This window comes from Glycine soja, chromosome 2 (assembly GCF_004193775.1).
Source record: "Glycine soja cultivar W05 chromosome 2, ASM419377v2, whole genome shotgun sequence".
NCBI classification, from domain to species: domain Eukaryota; kingdom Viridiplantae; phylum Streptophyta; class Magnoliopsida; order Fabales; family Fabaceae; genus Glycine; species Glycine soja.
The window spans coordinates 8,853,551-8,879,738 of record NC_041003.1 but is presented as its reverse complement, the minus strand read 5'-3'; the positions used below and the strand labels follow the sequence as shown (position 1 = coordinate 8,879,738).

Sequence of the window (26,188 nt, the reverse complement as noted above, 5' to 3'; positions counted from 1 at the left end):
AAGGTGGCTGAAGGATGCCATGACCTGCCTCGTCACTTTCTCTGTGATGGACTCCTCTAGCTGGTCCCTGATCTGCTGGGTCAGCTGCTGTAATTCGTCAGGAGACAGGGAGGAAGCGCTGCGGGACGTCCGTGGAGCCGATCCAAAGTATTGCTTGATGGTGACACCGGCTCCAGCAGCACGGACACGTCCAGGGTGCTCTGGACGTCCAATAGTAGCGGCCAGAACATCCGGACGTCCATGGGGGACGAACGATCCCTGTGTGGCATGCTCCTCAAATGAATCTTGCACAGAAAACACACAGTGGTACATGGCATTCTTAAAATATTCAAACATAATTGTAATGGTTAGTTGAACATGACTTACAATCTTCTCAGCGATTTCCTTTGTGGCCTCAGTCGTCAACTCCCCTGTCTTCTTCGTGCGGGCCATCTTCCACTTCACGTGGCGTCTGACCGGGGATGGAGGGTCGATGACGCCATCAACGCTTCCTGACTGTGCAGCTTCTTGCATCTTCCTCTTGGTCTTCTCAGCCAGGAGCTTCTGCTCCAAATAATCATAACCCCCACGAGACAAAACGTGGGGGGCAGTATTGTGCTTCTGGATGGCCTGTGCCTTCATGCGCACATCCTGAAAAAATTAAACAATAATGTTTAAAATGGGTAGAATGAAGTATAACAACATCATGTTTAATATGAAAACAACTTAAATGGCAAAGGAACATACCTCCCAAGAAGGGTCTCTGCGAGTCTGGCAAAACTGGGCCCACTTTTCCTTGCTGATGCCGTATTTGTCACAGACAGTGTCCTCGACACCGTCCTGATCGATTGCAAGGGCCCATTTCCTCGTGAGGTCTGATTTAAACTGTCCCCCACGGTCTATAGTAAATTTCTTTTCGTCCTACTGTTAGAAGCCTCTGGGATATCAAATTCCGCCTGACAACATGAAACAAAGTTTATTTGTTACAATAATGAAATTTTTTGGCTATTAATTACACACAATCAAATAAGAAAAGAGAAATACCTGAATATCCTCCCAAATCAGGTCCTTCTGAGCAGTAGGGACCTCCTTCTAGTTCTCGTAGGTGATGTCCACCTTATCACGTGCCACAATTCCCAAATATGTTCTTAATTTCTTCTTGTGGGGACCGTCGGCCTTCCCTGTAGCAGGATCAACATGCACCACTGGTCTCTCAACACTAGGTGGTCTAGTGGACAATGATCGTAAGCGTGAGGCTTTGCGTGTCCGCTTCACGACAGACGTCGAAGCCGATGCGTCCGAAGTAGGAGGAGGAGGAGGAGAAGGAGGAGAAGGAGGAGGAGGAGGAGGAGGAGGAGGAGGAGTGGAGGCAGGTGGAATACCCATGATCTTTTATACAATAACATACAAAATTGGATTAATGAAAAGAGGATTAGTGATAAGCTTTTTTTGGAAGGCAAAAGTATAAGATTATTAAACAAAACCCCACCACATAAGGAGACAAGACAAATTAACCAAAGGACTCTGAAAGATAGGTAGTTGTGCTTTTTAATTGTGATTTCATCCATGTTTTCTTTGATATTGATTTTCTTAGGACTTCATCCATGTTTTGACAACATTTGATTTTCTTTTTTGCAGAAAAGAAAGAAGGGAACGAGCAACAATTTGAAGGTTGTATATTCAGGAACTAAAGAATTCAAAATAGCTAGTAATAAGAGGGATTTGTTTTTGGGATTTTCTGAGCACCAAGAGCGGCTACGCAAGAAGCTTGCACTTGAGGAGGGAAGGATATTTGCAGCTAATGAACAACTTTCTTAACTATTTGTCCTTCAGATTTTATTGTTTTTTTTTCTTATATGTAAATATAAATAATATAAGGTTATGCCATAGGGACATGGTCATTTTTACCCCTAACAATCTTAGAAGTAAATATAGACCATGTTTTTACGCCATACCCTTATACCATTTATATTTACATATTAGCAAAAAGAAACAGTAAAATCTTAAGGACAAATAGTTAAGAAACTTGTTCATTAGCTGCAAATATCCTTCCCTCCTCAAGTGCAAACTTCTTGCGTAGCCGCTCTTGGTGCTCAGAAAATCCCAAAAACAAATCCCTCTTATGACTAGCTATTTTGAATTCTTTAGTTCCTGAATGTACAACCTTCAAATTGTTGTTCGTTCCCCTCTTTGAGAATGAGGAGGATCTTCATAAGACTTCATCCAGCTGATGTTTGTCGGCAGTTTCATCATCCACCACCCTTTTCTTCTGTGCCTTCTCACGTTCATTGTTGTTAAACCCATATTTATGCCTTCTTCCCTTCATGTCTTGTTTGATCACAACTTTAGCTGAATCTCCCATCTTCAGCATAGTTTAATCTCCTGTCTTATTGTCAAATGCCAAATTTTGATGTCCTGTATCTCTTTTGTTCGTATGTTCTACTGCTTCAGCTTCACAATGCATAGAGCAATCAGAATTTTCGAGTCATCACCAAAGGCTTCTGCATCAGCGTTGACACTCTCCACCCTCTTTGGTTTATGCTTCTGTGTTTTCTTCCATGCTTCCTCCTTATAATTCTCAGATTTATTGGAGGTCCCACTAGAAGGATCAGCACCAATCCGTGCCTATTCCTTCTCTACCAGCTCAATATCTTTCCTTTCACCTTTGCTTTTGAAAACTACACTATAATTTACAAAACAAAAGTTGAAAGGAAAGATATTGACCTGATAGACGAGGAAGAAGCACAGATTGGTGGTGATCATGCTAGTGCAACCTCGAATAAAGCTGAGATTTATAACGAGGAGGCATGGAAGAAAACACATAAGCATAAACCAAAGAGGGTGGAGAGTGTCAATGCTGATGCAGAAGCCTTTGGTGATCACTCGGAAATTCTGATTGCTCTATGCATTGTGAAGCTAAAGCAGTAGAACATACGAACAAAAGAGATACAGGCCATCAAAATTTGGCATTGGACAATAAGACAGGAGATTCAACTATGCTGAAGATGGGAGATTCAGCTAAAGTTGTGATAAAACAAGACATGAAGGGAAGAGAACATAAATATGGGTTTAACAACAATGAACGTGAGAAGCCAGAGAAGAAAAGGGTGGTGGATGATGAAACTGGCGACAAACATGAGCTGGATGAAGTCCTAAGGAGGCAAATTGAAACAAAAAACCGATGCCTCAATAACAGAAAAATGTAGTTGTCACTTACTAGGTTTGGTGACCTCTGTCTCTGTAGAAAATTACATTAGCTGATGTTAATCAATTCTCCTTCATCATGATCATTTTGATTTGCATGAACGTCGTCAACTTCTTCTTCTCCGACAACGTTACCAGTGATTTGAGCGGTCAAAGGACTAACATAGGTGTCCATGTATGAATCATCATCTTCTACATTAACACCAACTATTTTGCCCTACAGAACCACGCACCACCTTTCATCACAAGGGTCTTGCACGTAAAATACTTGTCTAGCTTGTTCTGCCATGATGAAAGGGTCATTGTGATAACTAAGTTTCTTTAGATCTATCAGGGTAAATCCTATATCATCGGTGCGCACACCGGTGTTGCTGTCAACCCATTTACATTTGAAAACACATACTGTAAATTTCACATAATTAAGGGGAAATTGAGCTCAAGGAAACAAAAGGAGGAGCGATTGTTACTTACCAACTGAAATCAAACAAGGCAACTTCTAGGATTTAGAAAACAAAGCTTCTATTGAGGGAATCTCACTATTGCTAGCTCTTAGGGAGGAAGGGACTTGAAGTACAAGAGGGAAAAATGAAGAAATGAGATGATGAGAAGGGAAAAGACTTTTTCAATGTTGAAAGGATTATGAGAAGAGGTGGTTGATCCCTATTTTTATCTAACTACCCATTTCTTTTATTTTCATCCTTTCTACATGTTTTTGTGACTAGATTTAGGGTCCAGAATTTGCCTAAGCCCACTAACACTCAAGGAATATCAAAGTCATACATTTCAAATTAACCGACATCGCAATTAACATAAAGTCATATTTAATTTCATCTTACAATTAACATTAAATCATAACAATATATATATATATTCAACATCTTTTTAAATGAATCTATTTATATTAAAAAATTAATATTAAATAAAATATAATTATTACAAATTTAATATAATATATCTCATAAATTTTATTTTTAATTATCAATTTAGTAAATTCTTTTAAATCTAATTATATTTTTAAAAAAATATTTATTAAGTGAGGGAATAATAGTTTAGTAAATTAATATTTTACCATACATTTTAATTAAAATCTAATGATGAATATTCTTTAGTGATGTTAAGATAAATAGATTAAATTGTTTATTTTAACCTAGGATGAGAAGATAATGTAATATTTATTCCCTTAATAATTGGTAATATAATATATTTTATATTTCAACATAAGAGAGGATGATAATGTAATACTCATATCTCTTTGAGTGGTGTTACGTTGAATAGGTTGTTTAAACATAAGAGGGAAGAATAGTGTAGTATTAGAGAAAATGGTTCCTCCAAAGTGCAATATTTTCACCCTCCATTATATTAATGGTCTAGATCTATCCAACTCATTTAAAATTTAGCTTTTGGTTTTGAAAAATATATATCATCAAACAAATTAACAAAAACAATTTAAGACTTTAAGTCTCTCACTTTCCCAGTCTATCCCTTTAGTTCGTCGTTTACAATCTCCGGCCTCCCACTACCCACAACCATCATCGAGAGAATCAACCTCCTTGGTGACGATGATCGTCGTGTCACCAGTGAAAAAACATTGCCTTAAGAACTACCGCACTATCACAAAGTCCATACCTTTACGACTCCGACACCAAGATCTACATTGTCATTCTCATCAACATCCCCGACGGGAACACCAAAGCAGCCAACCATGGCAGTGACAACAATTCATACTCGTGGTGAAAGAAAAAAACATTAAAGAAAATAATGAGTTGTGAAACAATTACTCCCTCAGAAGAAGAAAACCATAACTATGTGTTTGGATGAGGAATTTAAAGATTTCTAGGAAATTCAAATTCACAACATTTTGATTGCCTTGATTTAAATTCCTTTCATTTTGTAAATATTTTGTTTCGATGAGGCAATTCAATTTCTTGTATTTTAATTTATTATTGAATGAAAATAAACATGAGTCATTTTTTAAATAGTTAAATATTTAAAATAAATTTAATGTTATAAAATATATAATAATAATTTTTTTTAATACTTAATAATTAAATAATCAAAATAATTTTAATGCTAAACAATTTTGAATCTTATACAATATTTTTGTAGTAACACAAAAAAACTTGGATTAAACAATATTGCAAAATTAAAAGATGAATGATATGTAATTCTTTATTCTAGTTTAAAAAATTAATTACCTAGTCTTGCAATAATTTTAAAAAACATATTAAAATTAAATAATTATGTGATTTAAGGACAATTATCTCGTACAAAATTTAAATGATATTAATTTCGTTGTTCGTACGGAAAGAAAATTCAAATTGTTAATAACGCATCAAATTGTTAATAACGCACTAACGCATAAACACGAATCAACACAAGCATTACAAGGTCCTAATTAATCAAGTTCCAAACAAAGATCTTAAACAAGAATTACAAGGTCCAAATTAAGAAAAAAAAAAAAAGAAAAAAACGTTCTTCATTCCATAATCTTCATTCATCATCAAGTGTAAAAGGTCGATGAACCTGAATAATTAACATCCAATGCTGCCATTTAGGGGAGAAGAAACAAGATAATATAAGTCACAAGAGGAAAGACAAATAACTATAGTGAAAATATGAGCTCAATTAGGCATAAAAAAGACAAATTTATAATTTGAAAATTGAAATTGGAAATGTAGACAAAAGGTTACTCACCAAGTTTCATTCTTCAAGATGTGTTAAAACATAATCTGTCTTTTGGTGAATTGGAAGGGATTTCACAATAGCTAACTGTTTTGGATCGTCAGCCACCATTTAATAGCTTTAGCCCATTGTTGTCTATTAAGATCTGGTATCAAAGCTGCCTCACGTAATACTTCTTGAATATCTTCATCATCAACTTTACCATCCATTTTTTCCACCATTCTGTTAAAAGAGTTCGTCATTTTATCCAAAGAAGTTGTTATTCCTTCTTTTTTTCTCCCATCTTTCTCTTGTGAGGATGTGTGCCAGAAGAAGTCGAACCTTGTCTCTTTTTCCTTTTGTATTAGAACTTGGTTCTTCTAATATATGGCAGTAGCACCTAACCCCATGAATTCCACTTCATTTGTTTCTCTACTCATCACTTCATCAGCATCCATAGCAGTTTCAGCTCCATGACCGGTGGCTCTATCTTTAGCACACAAATCCACTATATCATCCCAATTTTGAAGCACCTTGTATCGAAACGGTTTAGCCGATTTATGCGACTGGAAAACAAAGAAAAAGTCAAATCCAATCTACTTTGAAAAACAAATAGCAACATATTAAAGGATACTTACAATGCAATATTCATTCCAAGCATTTTCATTCTCAACTGTGATCATGTGCTTAGTGTCATCCCAATCAAATCCACTCTGGCCAAGGATGTCACTTACAATGCCATACCACGATCTCCATAATTTGATACGGTTTTTGACATTATCTGATGTGACATTAACATTGAAGCTTGTAGATAACACTGCGGCTGCAACATTCAATGTTGACCTTTTCCAACATCCGTCACCCTTGTTGTCCAAATTCCTTTGATCTCTAAGTACATCAGTCAATACACGTTCCATTTCCAAATTCCATGTAAAATAACTTCTTGTTTCCTCATTATTTTTTCCTAAAACTTTTCTTTTGTCCGTCATTTTTTCATTAGATGACTCCATTGAAGTTAATGTCACTTATTCAACCTGCACATAACTAGTAGATATGACCTACTTTATTCATTTGACTAGTCCACTTCACAATCATAGAAAATATTTCAAGCAAAGTTTTTATGCAATAGCAAAGTACATAAAAGTCTATCTTCAATAGAAAAGTACAATAGAAACAAAGCACACAAAGTTTGTCAGCAATAACAAATTACATTTAAAAAAGAACTATCCCTAAACAAAGTTTCTCCTAACTTGATAGTTAGCAAACATATTCATAGCTAATGTATCTGGAAATCTTGTCCATTCCTCGGTAGCTTGAATAGTTGTGATATCATCTATGACATTATTTTGAACTTCTTCCCTTGATTGATGGACTAACTCTTCATCAACAACAGATAAAAATTCTAAGTCTTGAACTTCTAAAAGTTGATCAGTTTGTTGTTCGTCTCTTATGAAATTGTGTAACACAAAATACTGCTATGACATCTCAACAACTTATGCTTTCCATTCAAGAGGAGGATTTCATAGAATTGAATGATATTGCATGAATTGATTGGCTTTAAGAGATAACTGGTAAGAAATTAGTATTTTTCACTCAGTTGAAATTAGTATTATTAATCATAACTGCTTGCAAAGAATAATTGAATGTGCAGACACTAGAATACTGCTCCTCGATGTATAATGCAAAAGGTTTAAAATTAGTGATAAAAAATAATTAAAAATAGTGGATAAGTTAGATGATAATTGAAAATTTAATAGTTTATAAATATAAAATGAAATGAAAATATTTTTAATTTTCTTACTGAATTTCAGAATTCGTTACTGTACATATTTTTAGAAGATAATTATTTTATCCTAAAAATTAGAATTGTAAATTTTTTACTTCTAATTTTAATTTTTTTATGAAATTAATTAAATAAATGAATTTATACTATAATTTATTGGTTTTGTATTGTAAAAATTATATATCTATATAAAAATATATAAATGGGGCATTTACTTTTGATGTCCATTTTTATTTAATAGATTTTGCTCCAAAATTAATTAAGAAATTATTAGTTCCTTCTCTTCCATTGCTCATGCACCCAACCTCAATTGTTATCACAGTAAATAAATTAAGGAACAAGTAATTTATCTAATATTTATATCTTTTGTTATATTTGTGGGACCATCAGAATTTCCTCTCTCCACTGTAGTAGCAATACCTATTTGTTACTGTTTGTGCTACTTTCATTTTCCAATCTTGTTCAGGAGGCAAATCAGATGAATTCTAAATTGTAAGTGTTACAACATAATGATAGTTTATGAATTGACTTAACCTTCTTTGTACTTTTGAGGTTAAGCTAACTAATTTTATGTTCTTCATGGTATTTTTGTTTGGATAAATCTCTCCATAAATACTTATGAGAGAAGAAAATAAAAGAAAAAATGAAATAAGTTTCTCCATAAACTAAAACTAGTTTATGCATAGGTTAAAAATGAGCTTTTGGAGAAGTAATATGAGAAAGCTTCTACTCATTAGCTTATGGAGAAGCTTTTTCTTTTTAATTTTCTTCTCCTATTAGTGCTTATAGAAAAGCTTATCCAAACAAGGTCCACTATATATTCTGCAATCAGGTATTGTGCCATATATATGGATGGTGGTGTTGGACATTTGGATTTGTGTAGCTGTTGTTAATAACAATGATGCTTATCCCTTTGGGCATGGGTTTGGACTAGTTGTATCAAACTATGTTTGTGTATTGGTATTTTGGGGGAGGATTTCCACTTGCTTACTGCATTTTTACATGTATACTATGTAACTGGTTTCATTTTATTGCTACATGTGAGGTATAACTATTCTGTTTTTTAAAGTCATTGCATTCTTTTTTTATTTTCTTGTGTTTATGTCATTGTGGCCTTATTTTAAAAGCATGGTTTTGTTGTACTAATTATAAGTCACATCAAACTTCTGTTTGAGTTTTTCTTAAAGGCCGAGTGTGATGAGTTAGCTCAGCGTGCTGAGGCTTTGAAGGAAGAAAATGCTTCTCTCCGGTCAGAAGTAAATCGAATCAGGAGTGATTATGAGCAGCTAGTCTCCGAGAATTCAGCTCTCAAGGTAATGTTAGAATCTTATATTGCTACTTTTTGGAAATTAGAAGTTTTTAAACGGAGGGAAAGAAATGAAGAGGGATGGGATGGTGGGGTCATTATTTCCTCTTGCTCAAATGTCTAACTAAAGAAAGGAGAACTAAGGAACTCTCTAAAATAGTATTTAATGAGAATTAAGGCATAACATTCAAAACTTCAAGGATTCCATTTAACAATACTGGAACATAGACGTTAATAATAACAAGAGTCAAGTAATATAAAAGAGAAAAAAAAGTACAACAAAAAAGGGAAACATATGGTTGCCTATCTAAACATGACAGTGAAAAAAGGAATATAAAATAGAACATAGACCTCTCTTTGATGTGAACAGAGTAGAGACCACAGAATGGTGTGCCAAAGTTCTAGAGTGGGCATGTGGGGTTGTCCAGAAACTCCACTGGTATGCCATGAGTTGGCAGGAAATGCAGCTGATAGCTTTGGATCATGTTGTTTGTGTTGAAGAGAGAAGAGACTGGCGTTATTTAGCCTTTAAAAGGAATGAGTTTCACATAGGTCTTGGATTCTAATGAAATTAAAGGGGGGCAAGATCCTCCCCAAACAGAATGAAACAATATCATTCAGGGGTCAAGGCCAAAAAAGGAGGACTTTTGTGTCTAATGCAATAGAGGTCGTGTTGCCTGCTTTTCATTCATGGTGCTCCACTTGGGACAGCGAGCTGCAATGCAATGGGGTTCCACTTAGTGGCCCATATTCATGATGCGCTGCAATGCCATGCCAGCACTAGAGAGTGTGATTGATTACTTTGCTGGAAGTTGATGACTTCTTGGGTTGCCATCTAAACACTAAAATGGGGAGGTAAACAAAGATTGGAATTTACCATTAAGGGAAATTGGAGAACACAAACAAGCACAGAGAGGAAAGATACAAATAGACATGAGGCTATGAAATAACATAAAATAAGAGAATGACCAAATTTATGTTATAGGATAGGATTGTAGATTTGGGGAATTCGGCTTTGGCCCATGTGCCATCACCTTGATTTGGGGTTAAGGCTGCTCAATACTATCAGCCTATTTAAATCTCAATGTAAGCTCAATCCATTGAACCTGTGAGTTAAATGGATTAGATCAAGTTGACCCGTGAACCAATCCATTTGTAGGATTGTGTTATTTTACTTTTTGTTTCTTTTATTGGAAGCTGATCTATTACTTTTTATTCAGAAGAATCAATGCTACAACATCTCTGAGGATACCTAACAACAAGTTCTAGCTTTCAACGGGTTTACCTATGAAAGGACTAAATGCTTAGTAAAAACATAAACTAAAAAGAGATCCAAAACCAAAAAATGGAAAGTAAAGTTGGACAAATTTTAAAGGAAGCAATAGGACATGTCTGCAATCCATGGTAGCAACAGGGTCTGTTCTGCCCATAACGCAAATAATTATAATGATGGGCAGCATAAAGTGGAAGTTGCAATCATGAAATCGTTGTTTAGATAAGAAGAGATGCTTCATAAAACAAACAGATCCAGAGTTGGTGGCAGTGGTTTGCTTCATAAAACAAACAGATCCAAAGATGCTTCATAAAACAAACAGATCCAGAGAAGTTTCAATATAGGCTTTCAATCTCATAGAAAATGATACATAAATAAAAAAAATCAAGTAACCCTTATAACTACAAAAATGAAATCAAAATCAAACAAACATAAACTTGAAAAAAGAAAAAAAAAACAGAGATGAGTGAGGGAGAGAGGAACTTACCAGCGAGAAGAAGAAAAGTCACGGAGAGGGAGTGGTAGCTCGTGACGCTGCTGAGAGAGAAAGAGAGAGAGAGAGAGAGCTTGTGATGGTGTGCTGAGGGAGAGAGCTCGTGCGTGCGATGAGAGAGAGAGCGCTCGTTCGTAGTGTGTGGTGTGAGGGTTACGGGGAATTTTAAATTCTTTGCTTTTTAATGAGAATTTCAAATTCTCTGAAATTAGTATATGAAAATACTTTGTAAAAATGACAGCATTTTAATTACTTTTAAAATACCCCATCCAAACATATTACATTATTGAAAGACAATTTAATATCTCTATTGAAATACTTTACCTAGTTAAATTTCCTCATCCAAACACAGGGTAAATGTAAAGCACATAAGGCATTTTTTTATTATTTTAAGGATTTTTTTTTTTGAAAAAAACTTAATTTAAGTGGAAATCTTAAATGAGTTGGAAAAATCTGGACCATTAATATAATGGAGGGCGAAGATGTTTGCACTTTACGCTCTAAAGCGCATGGTGCACTTTATGCTAAGAACTTGGTTCTTCGAAGAATTCTCACTCGAGCAAAAGGGAGGTTCTCCACGGTGGAAGAACCATTCTTGCACAAGAATTTTGAACAAAATGTCTTTTTCATAATAAAAAAAAATCATTTTTATATGTTTCACTTCAACTAGTTTTAGAGGAAAACCAACGAACAAATCAAGAGCCAATATGAAGAAAAACAACAATTCATCCCAAACAACAAAATCAAAATAAGCAATAAAAAAGAATATTTGAAACAAAACAAAAAAAAAAACCCCAGATATGGTTCAAATTTGATGCCACCATGGAAGCTATCTGAAACTGATCTTAGCAACCCAGGGAAGGAATGGCTGAAATGGAGTGCGAAGAACATAACAACAACAAACATGAAGAAAAATAAACAGATCTAAAGAGTAGGACAACAAAGGGTGTCCAACACTACCATTGTATCAAGGGGTGTTCATGGATTGGGTATATGCAATTTTATTAACAGACTCAATCCAAATCAATCCAATCATAAAGGGTTGAGTTAATTAAGTCTGAATATTTAAAAGTTATTTTTTATTTTGTAAAAATTAAAAAAATTAATAATAATTTGTTTGTCTAAAATTTTTTAAATATATAATGACTAAACGCACTCGAAAGAAATTAAATTGTGATAATATTTGATTAATAAAATTAATGATTTCAATGCTATTACAAATTTTTATTTTAAAATATTATATTAATATGAGAAAATATAAACTAAATCAAAACATAGATAAAAATAACAACTTAAAAAAGAAAAAATCATGGTTAATGTAATATAATTATTTAATAAACTATGTTAACTAAAATTTAATATATTTTATATTTAATAATTAATTTATATATAATAATAAATTTAATTATACATTATGGGTTGAATCGGGTTCAAAAAATAAAACTTATTACTTGACTCGTACATTGATTGGGGTTTGAATGGGTTGGGTCAGGTTTAACCCAAATCCTAAAAAAACCTTAACCAAACCAATTGGGTCGGTTTAGGTCGGCTCGGGTTTTTAGATTACCACGTACCCATGAACACTTTTAATTGGATCATGATAAGGTTCAAGATACGCATTATGGAACTGCACTGCCAAGTTTTGCAGTAGTATCCATTGCCACTTCTCCGACGTGGTGCGACAGAGTTTTGTGGCCAATGCTTTGAGGTAATGAAGCAGTGGTGAGTACTGTTCAAAGGGAGAAAGAAAAATGAAAAATATGATGGGACCATTTAAATTAAGTTAAGGAACTTAACATTGGATTATACAGTTAGAGTAAAATACTCTTAAAGTTCTTAAAAACTCACCTATCACTAAGGGTCCATTTCCATTTAAAAGTGGTTAAGAATCCAAATTGGGTTCTACCATTAAAGATGCTCATATCTCTTCCAATATTAGCATATCTAAGAGGAATAAAATTTACTCACGTTTTAAATTTGGGTAAATAATCATTTTCGTTCATAAACGTGTAAAGCGCTAACAAATTCGTCCCTGAAAGATGAAAATTTAAATTTTAGTCCCCGAAAGTGAAGAAAGTGTGACAAATCTATCCATCTGTTAACTTTCAACCGTTACTGTTGATGAAAGAGCCTACGTGGCACATCTATGAATGAATTTTTCAATACTCTACACATTAGGGAAGGGAAATGACTATTTATCCAAAATATAATTTAATCTTTATCTCTCTCCTTTTTCAATCGTTGAAAGCATAACATTACAATAAACACTTAAAAATAGAAAAATAAGCATAAGTTAGAACAAACATAATAATAAGCATAATATTGCTTAATAAGCATAATTTGTCTATTGCTCTGAAATTTCAAATGTGACTATCTTATCAAGAATATGAGATTCAAACAAAAATGCACAAACATTAAGTTAATCCTTACAAAAAAATGAGACCAAACTTAATTTTGTCACTACCTAATGTTGTCACAATAGAAATTTGAGAACAACTGACAACTTATGGTTATTAATCAATATTATGTTTATTATTATCTTTGTTTTTCTATTTTTTTAAGTATTTATTGTAATGTTATGCTTGCAACGATTAAAAAAGGAAAAAAATAAAGATTATATTATATTTTGGATAAATAATCATTTTCGTCCCTGAATGTGAAGTGCATTGACAAATTTGTTCCTGAATATGCATGTAGACTCTTTCATTAACGTTAACGGACAAAAAGTTAATGGATGAATGAATTTTTCGCACTTTTTTCATTTTCAAATACTAAAATTTGAATTTCCATGTATGAAGACAAATTTGTGAGCGCATGGAAAATCACTATTAATACTTTAAATTTTTAATGATAAGATTGAAAGATAAACGATTTGATCCATGGAGTACCTAAACTCGTTGACTGCATGACTGATGGGATTCCACCTTAGAAGCTCAATTTGCCTGTCTCGACTTATGCTGTGGATGATAGCTGGAATTGGAACCTCTTGAACATTCTTCTGCCCCCTGAAGTTTGCGCTAAAATTGCTGTGATCCACCCTCCTTTTGCAAATGGGCAAGATATTCCGGTTTGGAAGAGCTCCCCAAATGGCCTTAAGGAAGCCTACAAGTATCCTAACAATTCCTCTGAATCTTCATTGGGAATGACAGACACTTTTCCACATATTTGGGATTAGGAAGGTCCTCAGCGAGGAAGGGTCTTTATGTGGAAGCTATTACAAAATTAGCTTGCTGGTAAATAGTGAAAGAAAAAGAAGACCCATGACAGATGATGATACTTGCCCAAGGTGTTCCATGCAACATGAATCCATTATGCATTCTCTTCGGGACTGTGATGAGCTTAGAGGATTTTGGTCTAGACGGATTGATGATGATCATTGGGCTCGCTTCTTTAGCCTAGGATCCACTTTAACCTTACAACGAAGGACTTGAAGCTCCGACGGGAACCTAGGCTTCTTTCTTTGGTATAACTATACTCAACCTCTGGTATGATAGAAACAGTCTGGTTTTTAAGAACCAATCTAATTTACATACTAGTCTTGAGCAGCAAACCTTAGCACATGTGTCACTTATTAAGAAAGCTGCTCACTCCCCGCTTAGATATCTCCATGTTGCTCCTAAGATAGAGAGGTTCCTATTGCCTGGAAACCTCCACGTGATGGTTATTGTAAAGTGAATATCAACGACAACGAGTCTTTTTATGCCCATTCCTTCCAAGCTGCTTGTGGAGGATTAATAAGTAATTCTATGGGTGTTCCTATTTCGACCTTCCACGTTAAATTAGGCTACTACAACTCCTTGTGTGCAGAACTTTGGGCTTTGAAACATGGGATAAAAATAGCTAGAGATCTTCAAGTGCAAAATGTTGATTTTGAGATGGATTCTAAGGCAGTTGTTTCTATTATTTCAAAGGCTACGTCGGATGTGAAGCAACTTTTTCCGTTTATTGCTGAGATATCAAAGCTTTTAAATTGCACTGGCTGGAGAGTTTCGTTGGCCCATATCTACATAGAGGCTAACAAGTGCGTTGATTTTTTGGCTTATTTAGACCACACTGGCTCATTTGATGTCTCTTTTCTTGATGTGTATCCTCCCCCCTCTTAGGCTCTTGGTATCTGATGATGTTCGGGTGTCCCTTCTCTGCGCATGATTGCGCCTTAGTTTGGTTTTGTTTTTTGTCCTTTTTTTTAAAATAAAAATAAAAAAAGATAAAAAAAATGAAGGTTATCCGTATCCGTGAAAATCCCTAATTGAATCGCGATGAGGTTCAAGTTAGGTGGTAATGGAAGGGTAGCGGGAGGTGGAATGAAATAGAAGGGGAGAAACAGAGCTAGAAGGGTGTGGCTGAGAAAAGAGAAAAGAAAATGAAGGAACCACTTAAACTAAGTTAAGGAACTAGAGTAAAATACTATTAAAGTTCTTAAAACTCATGTGTCAGGCAGGAGTAGGACTCATTTAAAAGTGATTAAGAATCCATTCTATCACTAAAAATGCTCGTAGATGAACCTTTTCCAATATTAACATATCTGAGGAATAAAATTTACTCATATTTGAAATTTATAATGATAAGATTAAAAGTTATATCAAATCAGAATGAGAAAGTTAACATTGTATATATATAAAAAATACTGCATTTGGGGTGGATCAGTAAAGTAAGTGAACTATCATGGACCATACTTAAAAATTATATTATCATGAATTCATCCTCATCAGAACATTTCTTTCACAGCATCCCTCCCTCACCCTCATCATCCCATGACGCTTCTGACAACTAACAACTGCTCCGATGACAGATGACTCCTCCGACGACCGACAACGCCTTCGCCTCCACCATTCTCACCTTTGATCGTTCCACCCCTCTTCGTTGCAGATCTGCCACCGTCGCGGATCCGCCGCTGTCTTGATTTACTTTGTTCTTTCCCAAACTCTTACCCAAGCAATCTCTTTTCTTTTCCTCCAAATCTGATTCTCTTTTTTTCTTCCTTTTTAATTTGGTTCTGGATTGTTTTTTCTCGGAGTAGATTAAAATATTGTTGATGTTCTAGATTCGTTTTTCTTTTGTTTTTTTATTATCTGGAACAACAATTTACGATACCATGCATGCATGCTTTTGTAAAAGATTCACAAGCTTCAGTGAAGATGATAGTTCATGCTTCCATATTCGATTGCGATGCGGGTATCGTTGCTGTTGGAGAAGAAGCAGAAAAGAGAGATGCAAGGGATTTTCTGCTTCATATTATCAGTGGACCTAACAACCGTATCTTATGTTTTGAAGTATATGCTATGAAGCACTGACACCGACCGACAGACTGAACACGGACACGGATAAGTGAATATCTGTGAATATATGTAACGTTCAAAATATAAAACGTAGTACAAATGTCATATTAATATTAAACATTGATATGAACGCGTGTCGGACATTGAACATGACAAGGAACTAAAGTGTCCGTGCATCATAGAATATATGGAAGATGGCTAAGTGGGATGGGTAGATGGAATGTGAGGGTGAGGAATATGGACAGCTGGGTCCACGAATAGCTTAATGGATAGTAATGTGTGACATCTAGTGTGATGCATCATATGGTATGTGTAATAAGTAAAGAACATATAACTGTGATCCAAAGTTAGGATATATTTAGTCTTCTCATGGAGGCTAAATGCTTTCTAACTATTGGAGTTCTCTATGTAATTATTTATGATATCTCTGGTATCCATATATAGTACTTTTTGGGTCGATCAAAAAAAAAAAAAAGTGAAGAAAGAGACTGTGAAAGATTGGGGAAGAAATTTGATATGTAGGATGTATGATAAAACTTTACAACTTAGATTAATCCAAAGACGATGTAATAATGGCCCACCACAGACCACTTAACTTGCTGGTCCACGTTAAACGCAGTCATAAAAAGAAATTTCACATAGCCTGAACTTGAAATTCACCTGAAAAAATTGCAAACAATATGTTATTAATAAACATATATTTCATGGACTCTTCTCTTTTCCATTATTTTATTTTTTATAAAAAGAGGAAATCTTCTTAATTCTTTCTTTACTTTTTTCGACATAAGTCTTCTAATTTTTTCATGTCGAGAACGAGTGTCAAAGATCGTATTAGATATACACGTGTCATTTTCTCACTCCACCAGTCTTCAATCCTAATTTTCCATTTTCCATTTTCCATTTTTTGTCTTGCTACTTTTCATTTATTTGTTATATACTGTGAGGAAGAACATCAAAACCCAAACGAAAAGAAAAAATAAATAAATCAAAGAACACAAACAAAGAAGAAGCGCAAAATGAAGAGTGCGATTTGTGGGAGAATCCTCTCTCCCAACCACGTCTTCAAACCAGGTTCTTCTCCCTGATTTCGATTTCGATTTCTTTGGCACTTCGACACTGGTTTCTTCTGCTTTCTGATGAGAATTTTTTTTTTTTAACGAATTAAATTCTTTAAGTGTTCTTTAGTTTCTGGTGTTTAGAGGAGTTGGGGTTTGGTTATTATTTGTTGGGGTTCTCATTGTGTTCTTTAGTTTACCCTAAAATTGAAAATTTTCAATTTTTTTCTTGAATTTGTTGACTGGTGTGAATGTTTTGGCAATCAGAAGTAGTTCACGAGCTTCAATTCTTTGATTAAGTTACAATCTTTGGGAATTGGGTTAGCATAATGTGTTTGATTTCATACCTCTTGTTCTTCCCTTTCTAGAATTGCGGTTGTAGTTCTATTTTATGTTTTTTGCTTTGTTCTATTTCTTCAAGAATTTTTTGTTCTTAGAGAAGTGTACCTGATTGGGAAGATTGATTTTTAGTTTCCCTGCTGAACTCTAGGAACTAGAATTGTACTAGATGATGTTGTGTGGTCCTATATATTGTTAAATATTAGGTATGTATGAAAAGTAAAGTGATATATCATCATCAAGCTGATGTTATGAGTGAAAGTGACTGAGGTTGTGAGTAGGTTTCACTTTGATGAACCCTTCCAGGCAAAAGAGTGATGTTAATGATTTATATAAATTGATTCACTGGGTTTAGTAATGTTTTTATTGTGATGTTTTTAATCAAGCATTTGCAATGATGAGATGAATTAATGGACAGCAATAGCATTTTTATGATAGATTATTTGATGCTGTTAAACCAGCCCTGCTTGTTCTATACTGGTCTTAGTTGGTTTGTTACACATCTTATGTGTCTTTAGGGTTTAGGGAAAAACATACACACCCCCACTAACTATTAGTAGCACTGGTCTCGTGAACTTTCGTATTATCAACAGCATTTTGTTTGTTATTTTATCTAGTTTTCTTTATCATGCAATGTAAATGACTAATTCTCTTGTCCTACAGTAATTCATTTGTGTTGATCCCATTGCTATAATTCACATCAAAATAAAATTTTAATTTTGTTTAAATGCTTCCACATTTTGAAATATAAAATAATTCCTCAAAGCATTGATCTTATTTTAAAAATTCCAATCTAAGGACAAGTTATTAGTGATAAATTGATTAATGGAAATTGTTAGTTCTGCCGACAAGCTTGTTATCCAATTGACATCTGCTCAAGTCTTTTTAAGATTTTGCTGTGATGATGAAGTCATGAATTCAATTGTCGACCAGGCTGGCTTACCTTTCCCCTTTGCCTATCAAATACTTTCAGCCCATATACAAATAACAATAAATTATTAGATCCAGATTAAAGGATAATTTGCTACGATTTGCAAAATTTGAGAGCAGAAATTGGAAGATTTAAAAGTCCATGATGGGTACTTGCAATTTTCCTAATGTTTTTAAAGGTTGTGTACACTGTAAATTTTTCCTGAGCCTTTGTTTTCATTCCCTTTTGGTAATTTTCATGCTTATATTATTTACTTCGTGAGTGTGTGAAAAATCCTGTATTTTTTCTTATTCAAGCATATTTGTGATGCCTTTAGAAATTCATCCTAATAAATGTTCACTGGGTGGTAGACAGGTTTATATGTTTCTGATTTATATTATATCTCATTTGTTTCCCAATTTATTTTGTGATTCGAATATTTTTGCATCAACGAAATTGTGTTGTATCCTATGTATATGGTTGAGTGCTTCAACTACACATATTGAAGATTTGCATTACAGGGGACACACATTCAATTTGTAAAGGACCATACTCCAATCTTTGTGTACCCATGGCTGTATTGGCAACAGGACCTGGTAAAGGAGGCGGGGTGCTGGAAAAGCCCGTTATTGAAAAAGTCACCCCTGGCCGTGAGTCTGAATTTGATTTGAAGTAAGCAGGAGTTTGGACTATTGATCTTCAAATTAAGATTTTCTAATTGGGCAAATTTTATTAGGCAACTTTGTTTTTCTAATGTGATAATGAGGGGATTATCATTAAAAGCTATAAGTATATCTTATGATATTTGCCAATAAACAAAGGGAAATGGGTGAGGTCTTTTTCAAAGGGATCCCTGTTGTTAGTGATAAGAATTCAAGTTATGTGGTCATTTTCAGTATCTTCTTGAAGAACAAAGATGGTAATGGACATACCTCAAACTAATTTCTCTTTTCCTTTTCCACATTTTCTTCAAAATAATTTGGCTTGTCATTTGGAAAATATGAACGGGTGTTTAATTATGCCTTAACCATAACAAAAAAAGAGATCCATTATAGTGCTTTAGATGCTGAGTTGATCATTTCATGCTTATTGTAGAATTTTCTGGGATATCTCATTTGGGTATGTAACTATTTCTTGCTTTGCAGAATAAAACAAAAGAGAGAATATTTGATTCTGGTTTTTCTAAGATGTGCAGGAAATCACGGAAATCAGCACCACCGTATCGTGTAATATTGCACAACGACAACTTTAATAAACGGGAATACGTTGTCCAAGTACTGATGAAGGTCATCCCTGGAATGACCCTTGACAATGCAGTTAATATCATGCAAGAAGCACACTACAATGGATTGTCAGTTGTGATCATCTGTGACCAAGCTGATGCTGAAGATCATTGCACGCAGCTAAGAGGCAATGGGTTGCTCAGTTCAATTGAACCTGCAAGTGGAGGCTGCTGATGGCAAGTTTCACTTTAAATCTCACTGGCTTTTATGCTATTGAAAGGTGAGATGGAACTATTAGCAGGTGTACATAAGTTCCCCCTCTTGAAGGCTTAGAAACCAAAAAAGAAAATATATCTTGTGTAAAAACTTGGCCTTATGTGAACGAACCTATGATTAAGACATGTGATAGTTGTGATTTTGAATAAAGAAGCGCACAACATATTAAAGCTAATAGCTGATGAAATGATTGCGGTATGTATGTGGAAAACATAGAGATTAGATCAACATAATACCACAGCACTGTCATGTTACTTGATAACAATAGGATCTAAATCTACATGTGGAAAGCATATAAAATTTAGATCCTCTCATTTATTTATTTATTCATAGCACAGCATTGTCATGTTACTTGCTAACAATATGGTTTAAATCTGTTATTTATAGGATTCAACCATATAATTCACAACCTTTGTGTGATTTTTTAAATCATGAGTTTTAAAAGCGATACTTGAGCATATCCCTTGACCTTTGTGATTTTTAAAACCATGGGTTTTAAAAGTAATACTTCAGCATATCCCTTTGATGCAGGTGCAGATCAATATGCCTTTCTTGCAATGTCACTTGGTAAACTTTGAGTGATTATCATTCTACAAATTGTATTCACATATTTTAAAGTCATTAAATAACGGATGAGTTTGTTTAAAATTAAAAAAAAAAATAACTTTAAAATAAGTGTTTTTTAATAAGTAAGTAGATTTGTTTATAAAATAAGCAAAAATAGTTTAGACAAATATATTAAAAAATAAAAAATTACTTCTTTTTTTTAAATAAATATTTATTTTAATAAAATAAGTTTAAACAAAATGAATAACAAAGTTTTACTCCATATTTTAGTGATTCAATTATTCAAACATAACGTCAATTCAACTCCCCCGACTCCCGGAAAGAAAATCAAAGCGTGGCATTTTGACCTAATTAGGTCACTTTTACAAACTTATTTTCAATATAGGTCTCTTTTTAAACTATTTTCAAGTTGGGTCTGTTTTTCTACATAACCCCAGCCTATTCTGCCAGCATGCATGGCGGTATCACTAACATTGCGACACGTGGACGAAGTCGTCAGGATGAATGGAGAGACAGCTGCCACTTGGATGTCGCCAGTCGAAGTAGCGAGACACCCTATGGATGTCGCCAGTCGTAGCAGCGAGACCCGTGACGTGGACATTGTCTTGCCAGTTCCAATGGCGAGACAGGTGAGGTGAAGACTGACAAAGCTAGCTAGTGGTGTAGCTATGAGGTGCAGTGGCGCAGGGGAGCAGCTTTTTCTTGCTGCAGTATCTCGTTGGTTGCAATGGCAAGATTCACGTGCAACTCTTCTTCTTGCTTTATAAAATGCTTTCCCATGCCGCACTTTCATCTCACCTCTTCATCCTTCGTGCATCCTTCGTGTTAGTGCTTGTGCTGTTGGGTGTGGTTGTTATTGTTGTCCATCTTCCATTCTTTCATTGTGTCAAACCAGGTAAGTTAATTAATATTTTTTACATTGTAATTACTTTAGATATTAATATTATTTATGTTAGATATTATAAGTTTATATGCTAAATTAATTTTAGTTTTTATGTTAATATTATTTGTAAGTTTTAGTTGGAAGTTAGTTTTAGTTATAATTTTTTATGGTACTTAGTTTTAGTTTTAGTTTGGGGTATCCTAATTTTTTAGTTTTGTGTGTTAGTTTTAATACGTTAGTTTTACAAATGATAGTTTTTTTATTACGTTAGTTTTAGTTTTAAGTATTTTAAGTTGTTAGTTTTACTTGTAGGTATCCTAAGTTTTTAGTTTTGTATGTTAGTGTTAGTTTTTGTTTTATAAATTACGGTAGTTTTAATTTTAGGTATTTGAAGTTGTTAGTTTTAGTTGTAGGTATTTTAAGTTGTTAGTTTTAATTTTAGTTTTAGATATTTTAAGTTGTTAGTTTTGTATGTTAAATTAGTTTTAGTTTTAGTTTTAGGTATTAGAAGTTAATATTGATACGTTAATTTAGTTTGTAATAATTTTATATATTTTGTTATGGTATTGTAATAATTTTAGGTACGTTAATTTTATATAGTTTGTAATAATAGTTTTAGGTATTGTAATAATTTTACAAATGTTAGGTACGTTCATTTGTTAAAAATATTTCAATTTTGTAATTTGTATAACATAATTTTTTTTATTAAAAAATATATAATCTGTTTTTTATTTAAACTTGTGTTTGTATGTATTTTAATTTATTTTAGAATATATTTAAAATTTGAAATTTGTAATATATATTTTATTAGTGAACAATATTTTTTGTGTTAATTTTTAATTTGTAGTATATATTTATTGTGTTAATTTTTAATTTGTAGTATATTTTTTTGAGTGAAAAATATTTATTAGTGAAAAATATATTTTTATTTGTAGTATATAAATTTTAATTTATTCTTGACATATTAATTTTTGTTACGTATTGTGTTACATAATTTAATTTATTAGTGAATAAATAATGTAAAAAAAATTGTGAATTTATTGTATTATATTTTATTTTGCAGTATCAATGGCATCTTCGTCGTCATATTCATCAAATATACAAATTAAGTCTGGCCCGATTGACAGTGATGTATTATGGATGCAACCCAAGCATGTTTCAAAACATGTTTGGAATGGAGAAGAAGACCGAAAATTACACATTAGACGAGCTGTCCCCACATATCTAGGGGAAGAAGAAATACCAGAGGAAATTATTCCTCTACTTCGGCAATCTGATTTTTATTGGATAATGAAGATGGGCTACCTAAAAATAAACGCGTCATTAATTACTGCCTTGATTGAAAGATGGAGGCCCGAAACACATACGTTTCACATGAGATGTGGAGAGTGTACGATTACTCTTCAAGATGTTTCTATCTTATTAGGTCTGCATGTTGATGGGGCACCATTAATTGGTCAAACTAATCTTGATTGGGCCGAATTATGTGAAGAATTGTTAGGAGTCAGACCATAGGAAGGTGAACTTTAAGGCAGTGTGGTAAAATTAAGTTGGCTGGCTCATCATTTTTTACAAATAAATAACCATGACGGTAACGTAGAACAACTACAAAGGTTTACCCGTGCATGGATACTTAGATTCATCGGAGGTGTCCTATTTGTGGACAAAAGCAGCAACAAAGTGTCCCTAAGGTACCTGCAATTTTTACGTGACTTTGAACAATGCAGCACATATGCTTGGGGACCTGCCGTACTCGCTTTTTTATATAGAGAGATGTGCAGCGCCACCGATTACAAAATTAAATCAATCGGAGGTATGTGCATCTTAATCCAAATATGGGCATGAGAACGATGTACGACTTTGGCTCCAAAGAGGACTCCTCCCGTAATAGAAAATAAACCACTCGGACACAGGTTAGTTGTTTAAAAAATAAGATTTCATTTGAAAATAATAATTAATAATGTAACGTGTTTCCACTAATGATTTCACATTTTCTTGTAGGTGGCTGTGACGTGAAAATTAGCATATTGGTAATGATGATCTGATAGTTTTTCGTCGCAAATTGGATATCATGAAACGACATGAGGTAAGAAAATCGTAATGTATTCGTTAAATAATAAATAAGATGGCATGTTTAAGTGAAAATTAACAACTGTGTTATTGTATGCAGTTTTTGTGGGAGCCTTACACAGCAATTGTTATGTCAGCGTTGCCTCCAATTTGTTTGATTGGTAGTGTAGCATGGTGCACGGTGGTGCCACTCATTTGTTTCCATATTGTTGAGTGGCACCAACCCGATAGAGTGTTGCGACAATTTGGAATGTAACAACCTATTCCCGAGTGTCCTTCGCAACCACTGAATATCCATGGGCTAACGTTAAAAGGCAAACACGATGAAAATTGGTTCCAACTATTGGCCTCAATGATCAGTCAATGGAACAATCGAGCTGAGTTTAGGGTCGACGTTTATCCTCGACAGGAGGGTCTATTGAGTTTTATCTTCGACTACATGGTCTGGTATAGGCGCAAAACTAAGATGTTTGTCGACCTAAAGAATGCAAACACAGCTACATTGGTATTTATTTCTTTTTCAATATTTAACTTCAAATTATTTTTTAAAGCAACGACATTAATTTGCTGACCCTAATATGTGCAGGGTGAAGTTGCGGAGATATTACAATATATGGTGTCACCACAAAGGAGGAACACATAGACAGTTGATGATCTCGTGCCTTATGTGGAGAAGTTAACGATTTTATCCGAAAAGCAAGAGAGAATCACTGAGCCTGTGGCACATGGTCCAGCATTAGAGCATCAATCTCCACGACAAGAGTTTCACATGCTTCAGTCAAGTGTTGAAACTCGGGGTTTTGACAAACGACGATAGGCTGTTGAAGGGCAAGAATTTTCCCAACAAATGGAGGAGCGTGGCCATGGAATGTATTACACGCCACCAACATTTTCTCAGTATCCTTCACAGATGTATCAGTATCCTTTCGAAGGTCATCACACCAATATGTATGCAAGCGAACATTCGTTCGGTGGTGTTGCTGAAACACATCCTCATTTTTCATGGCCGACTATGACCCCTTCACAGCAACATGATGCCCCAATGGCAACACCTAACGCCCCATTAGCTCCGCAATAGAATGTACCCGAAGCAATACCTAATATGGGTGACTTATTAGGTGTTGATTTGCGTCACAAGTTTTCTACTGAGGCTGAGCAAGTAGAAGCGGAGAGACATCGCGGTAGAAGAAATCCTGATCGTCAAGCGTGAAGATGGGATCGACCATGTGGCACATCCTCATGACATCACGGACACCATAATGAATGATTTTGATGTCTTTGTTTAAATTTGGTGTTGATTTAGGGTTTGGGGTTTAGGATTTACGGTTTAGGGTTTGGGGTTTGTGGTTTAGGGTTTAGGGGTGTAGGGTGTAGGGTTTAGGGTTTAGGGTTGAGGTTTGGGTTTGGGGTTTAGGGTGCACGATTTATGGTTTAGGGTTTAGGGTCTAGGGTTTAGGGTTTAGGGTTTATGATCTAGGGTTTATGGTTTAGGGTTTGGGGTTTAGGGGTTTGGTTTTATGGGATTTTTTATGTGTTAGGGTTAAGGTTTAGGGTAAGGGTATACTACGAAGGGTTTAGGGTTATGGGTTTACCACGTAGGGTTTAAGAGAGTGCTACATTCCAAAATAAGTAATGTTAAAAAAATAACTAAATTACAAAAACCAAAATAATTAATGTTTCTAACTAACGATTTCATTGAACCCCACAAAGTGAATACATTGAAGACAACTTAAACCAATACAAGTCACTCATCTAACATACATAAATCAATTAAATGAATTACTCCCACGGTCAGATTGCATTGGACATCGGCGCCTATTGTGACCTTCTACTCCACATCTACTACATTTTTGTCGGTGGTCAGATGGTTCGAGCCAATCCATCTTATTTTTTATCCTTGTTGATTTTGGCCAACCTTTCGCACGAATTGTACTTGGGTCAAGGATAAGTGTTCATGCATCATCAGAAGGAGGAATTGCCGCTTGATTCCCAAGAGGCCACCACTGTGTGGAGTATGCTTTTAAGATGTGTTCATTTGTGTAAACAACATCTATATATTGGTAGTAGTTCATGCTCACGTAACCACAAGCTGTAATAATGTGTGAACATGGATAATGAAGCGCAGAATACCTTCCGTTGTCATGGGCATGTTATACACGCGAACAATATACTTGTCCTTCATTTAACTGTCTTTGGGCTTGGCGGCCACGATCAGCAAAGTACTTTCGACACCGACTATATGTTGATTTGACCAACGTTGTTATGGGTATGTTGCGGCAATCCTTCAATACCTTATTTATACATTCTGAGAGGTCCGTTGTCATGTGACCATATCGACGTCCTTCTGCATCATAAGTCATGGTCCATTTTTCCTTTGAAATGCGATCAATCCATGTTGCTATGGCTGGACTCAATTGACGGAATTTTTCTAAATTTTGATCAAAAATATGCTTGCAAGGAGTGTAGCCTGCATGAAATTAGTTAGGAACAATAATTTTAAGTATACATGAAACTTAAATTAACGTGACCATGATAAATGAAATCTTACCCAATTTCTTCAACATTTGTTTTTGTTTGGCATTATTGAATTTACGATTGAAATTGCTTGCTATGTGTCGCACGCAGTAAACATGATAACCGTGGGGAGGTTGCCAACCAAGTGCTTCGTTAGCCACAACAGACTTTATACTCGCGCGACGATCAGATATGAGACAAATACCATTTTTATCTGTGACGTGTTCACGCAAGTGTGCCAAAAACTATGACCACGCTGTTAATGTCTCACCTTCGACCACGGTGAATGCTAGAGGAAGGACACCACCGTTTCCATCTTGTGATGTGCCCATTAAGAGGGTCCCCCGATATTTTCCGTACAAATGTGTGTCGT

At 34.6% G+C, this 26,188-nt stretch overlaps 1 protein-coding gene across 1 annotated transcript; it reads left to right on the top strand.

The window, feature by feature from the left end:
• The first annotated feature begins 16,896 nt into the window (after positions 1-16,896).
• LOC114385707 (ATP-dependent Clp protease adapter protein CLPS1, chloroplastic-like) lies at positions 16,897-20,043 on the top strand. Its single transcript, XM_028345750.1, has 3 exons — positions 16,897-17,049; positions 18,804-18,954; positions 19,478-20,043. The coding sequence occupies exons 1-3, from the start codon at positions 16,995-16,997 to the stop codon at positions 19,737-19,739; spliced, it is 468 nt and encodes a 155-aa protein (XP_028201551.1). The 5' UTR covers positions 16,897-16,994; the 3' UTR covers positions 19,740-20,043.
• Positions 20,044-26,188: the final 6,145 nt, after the last annotated feature.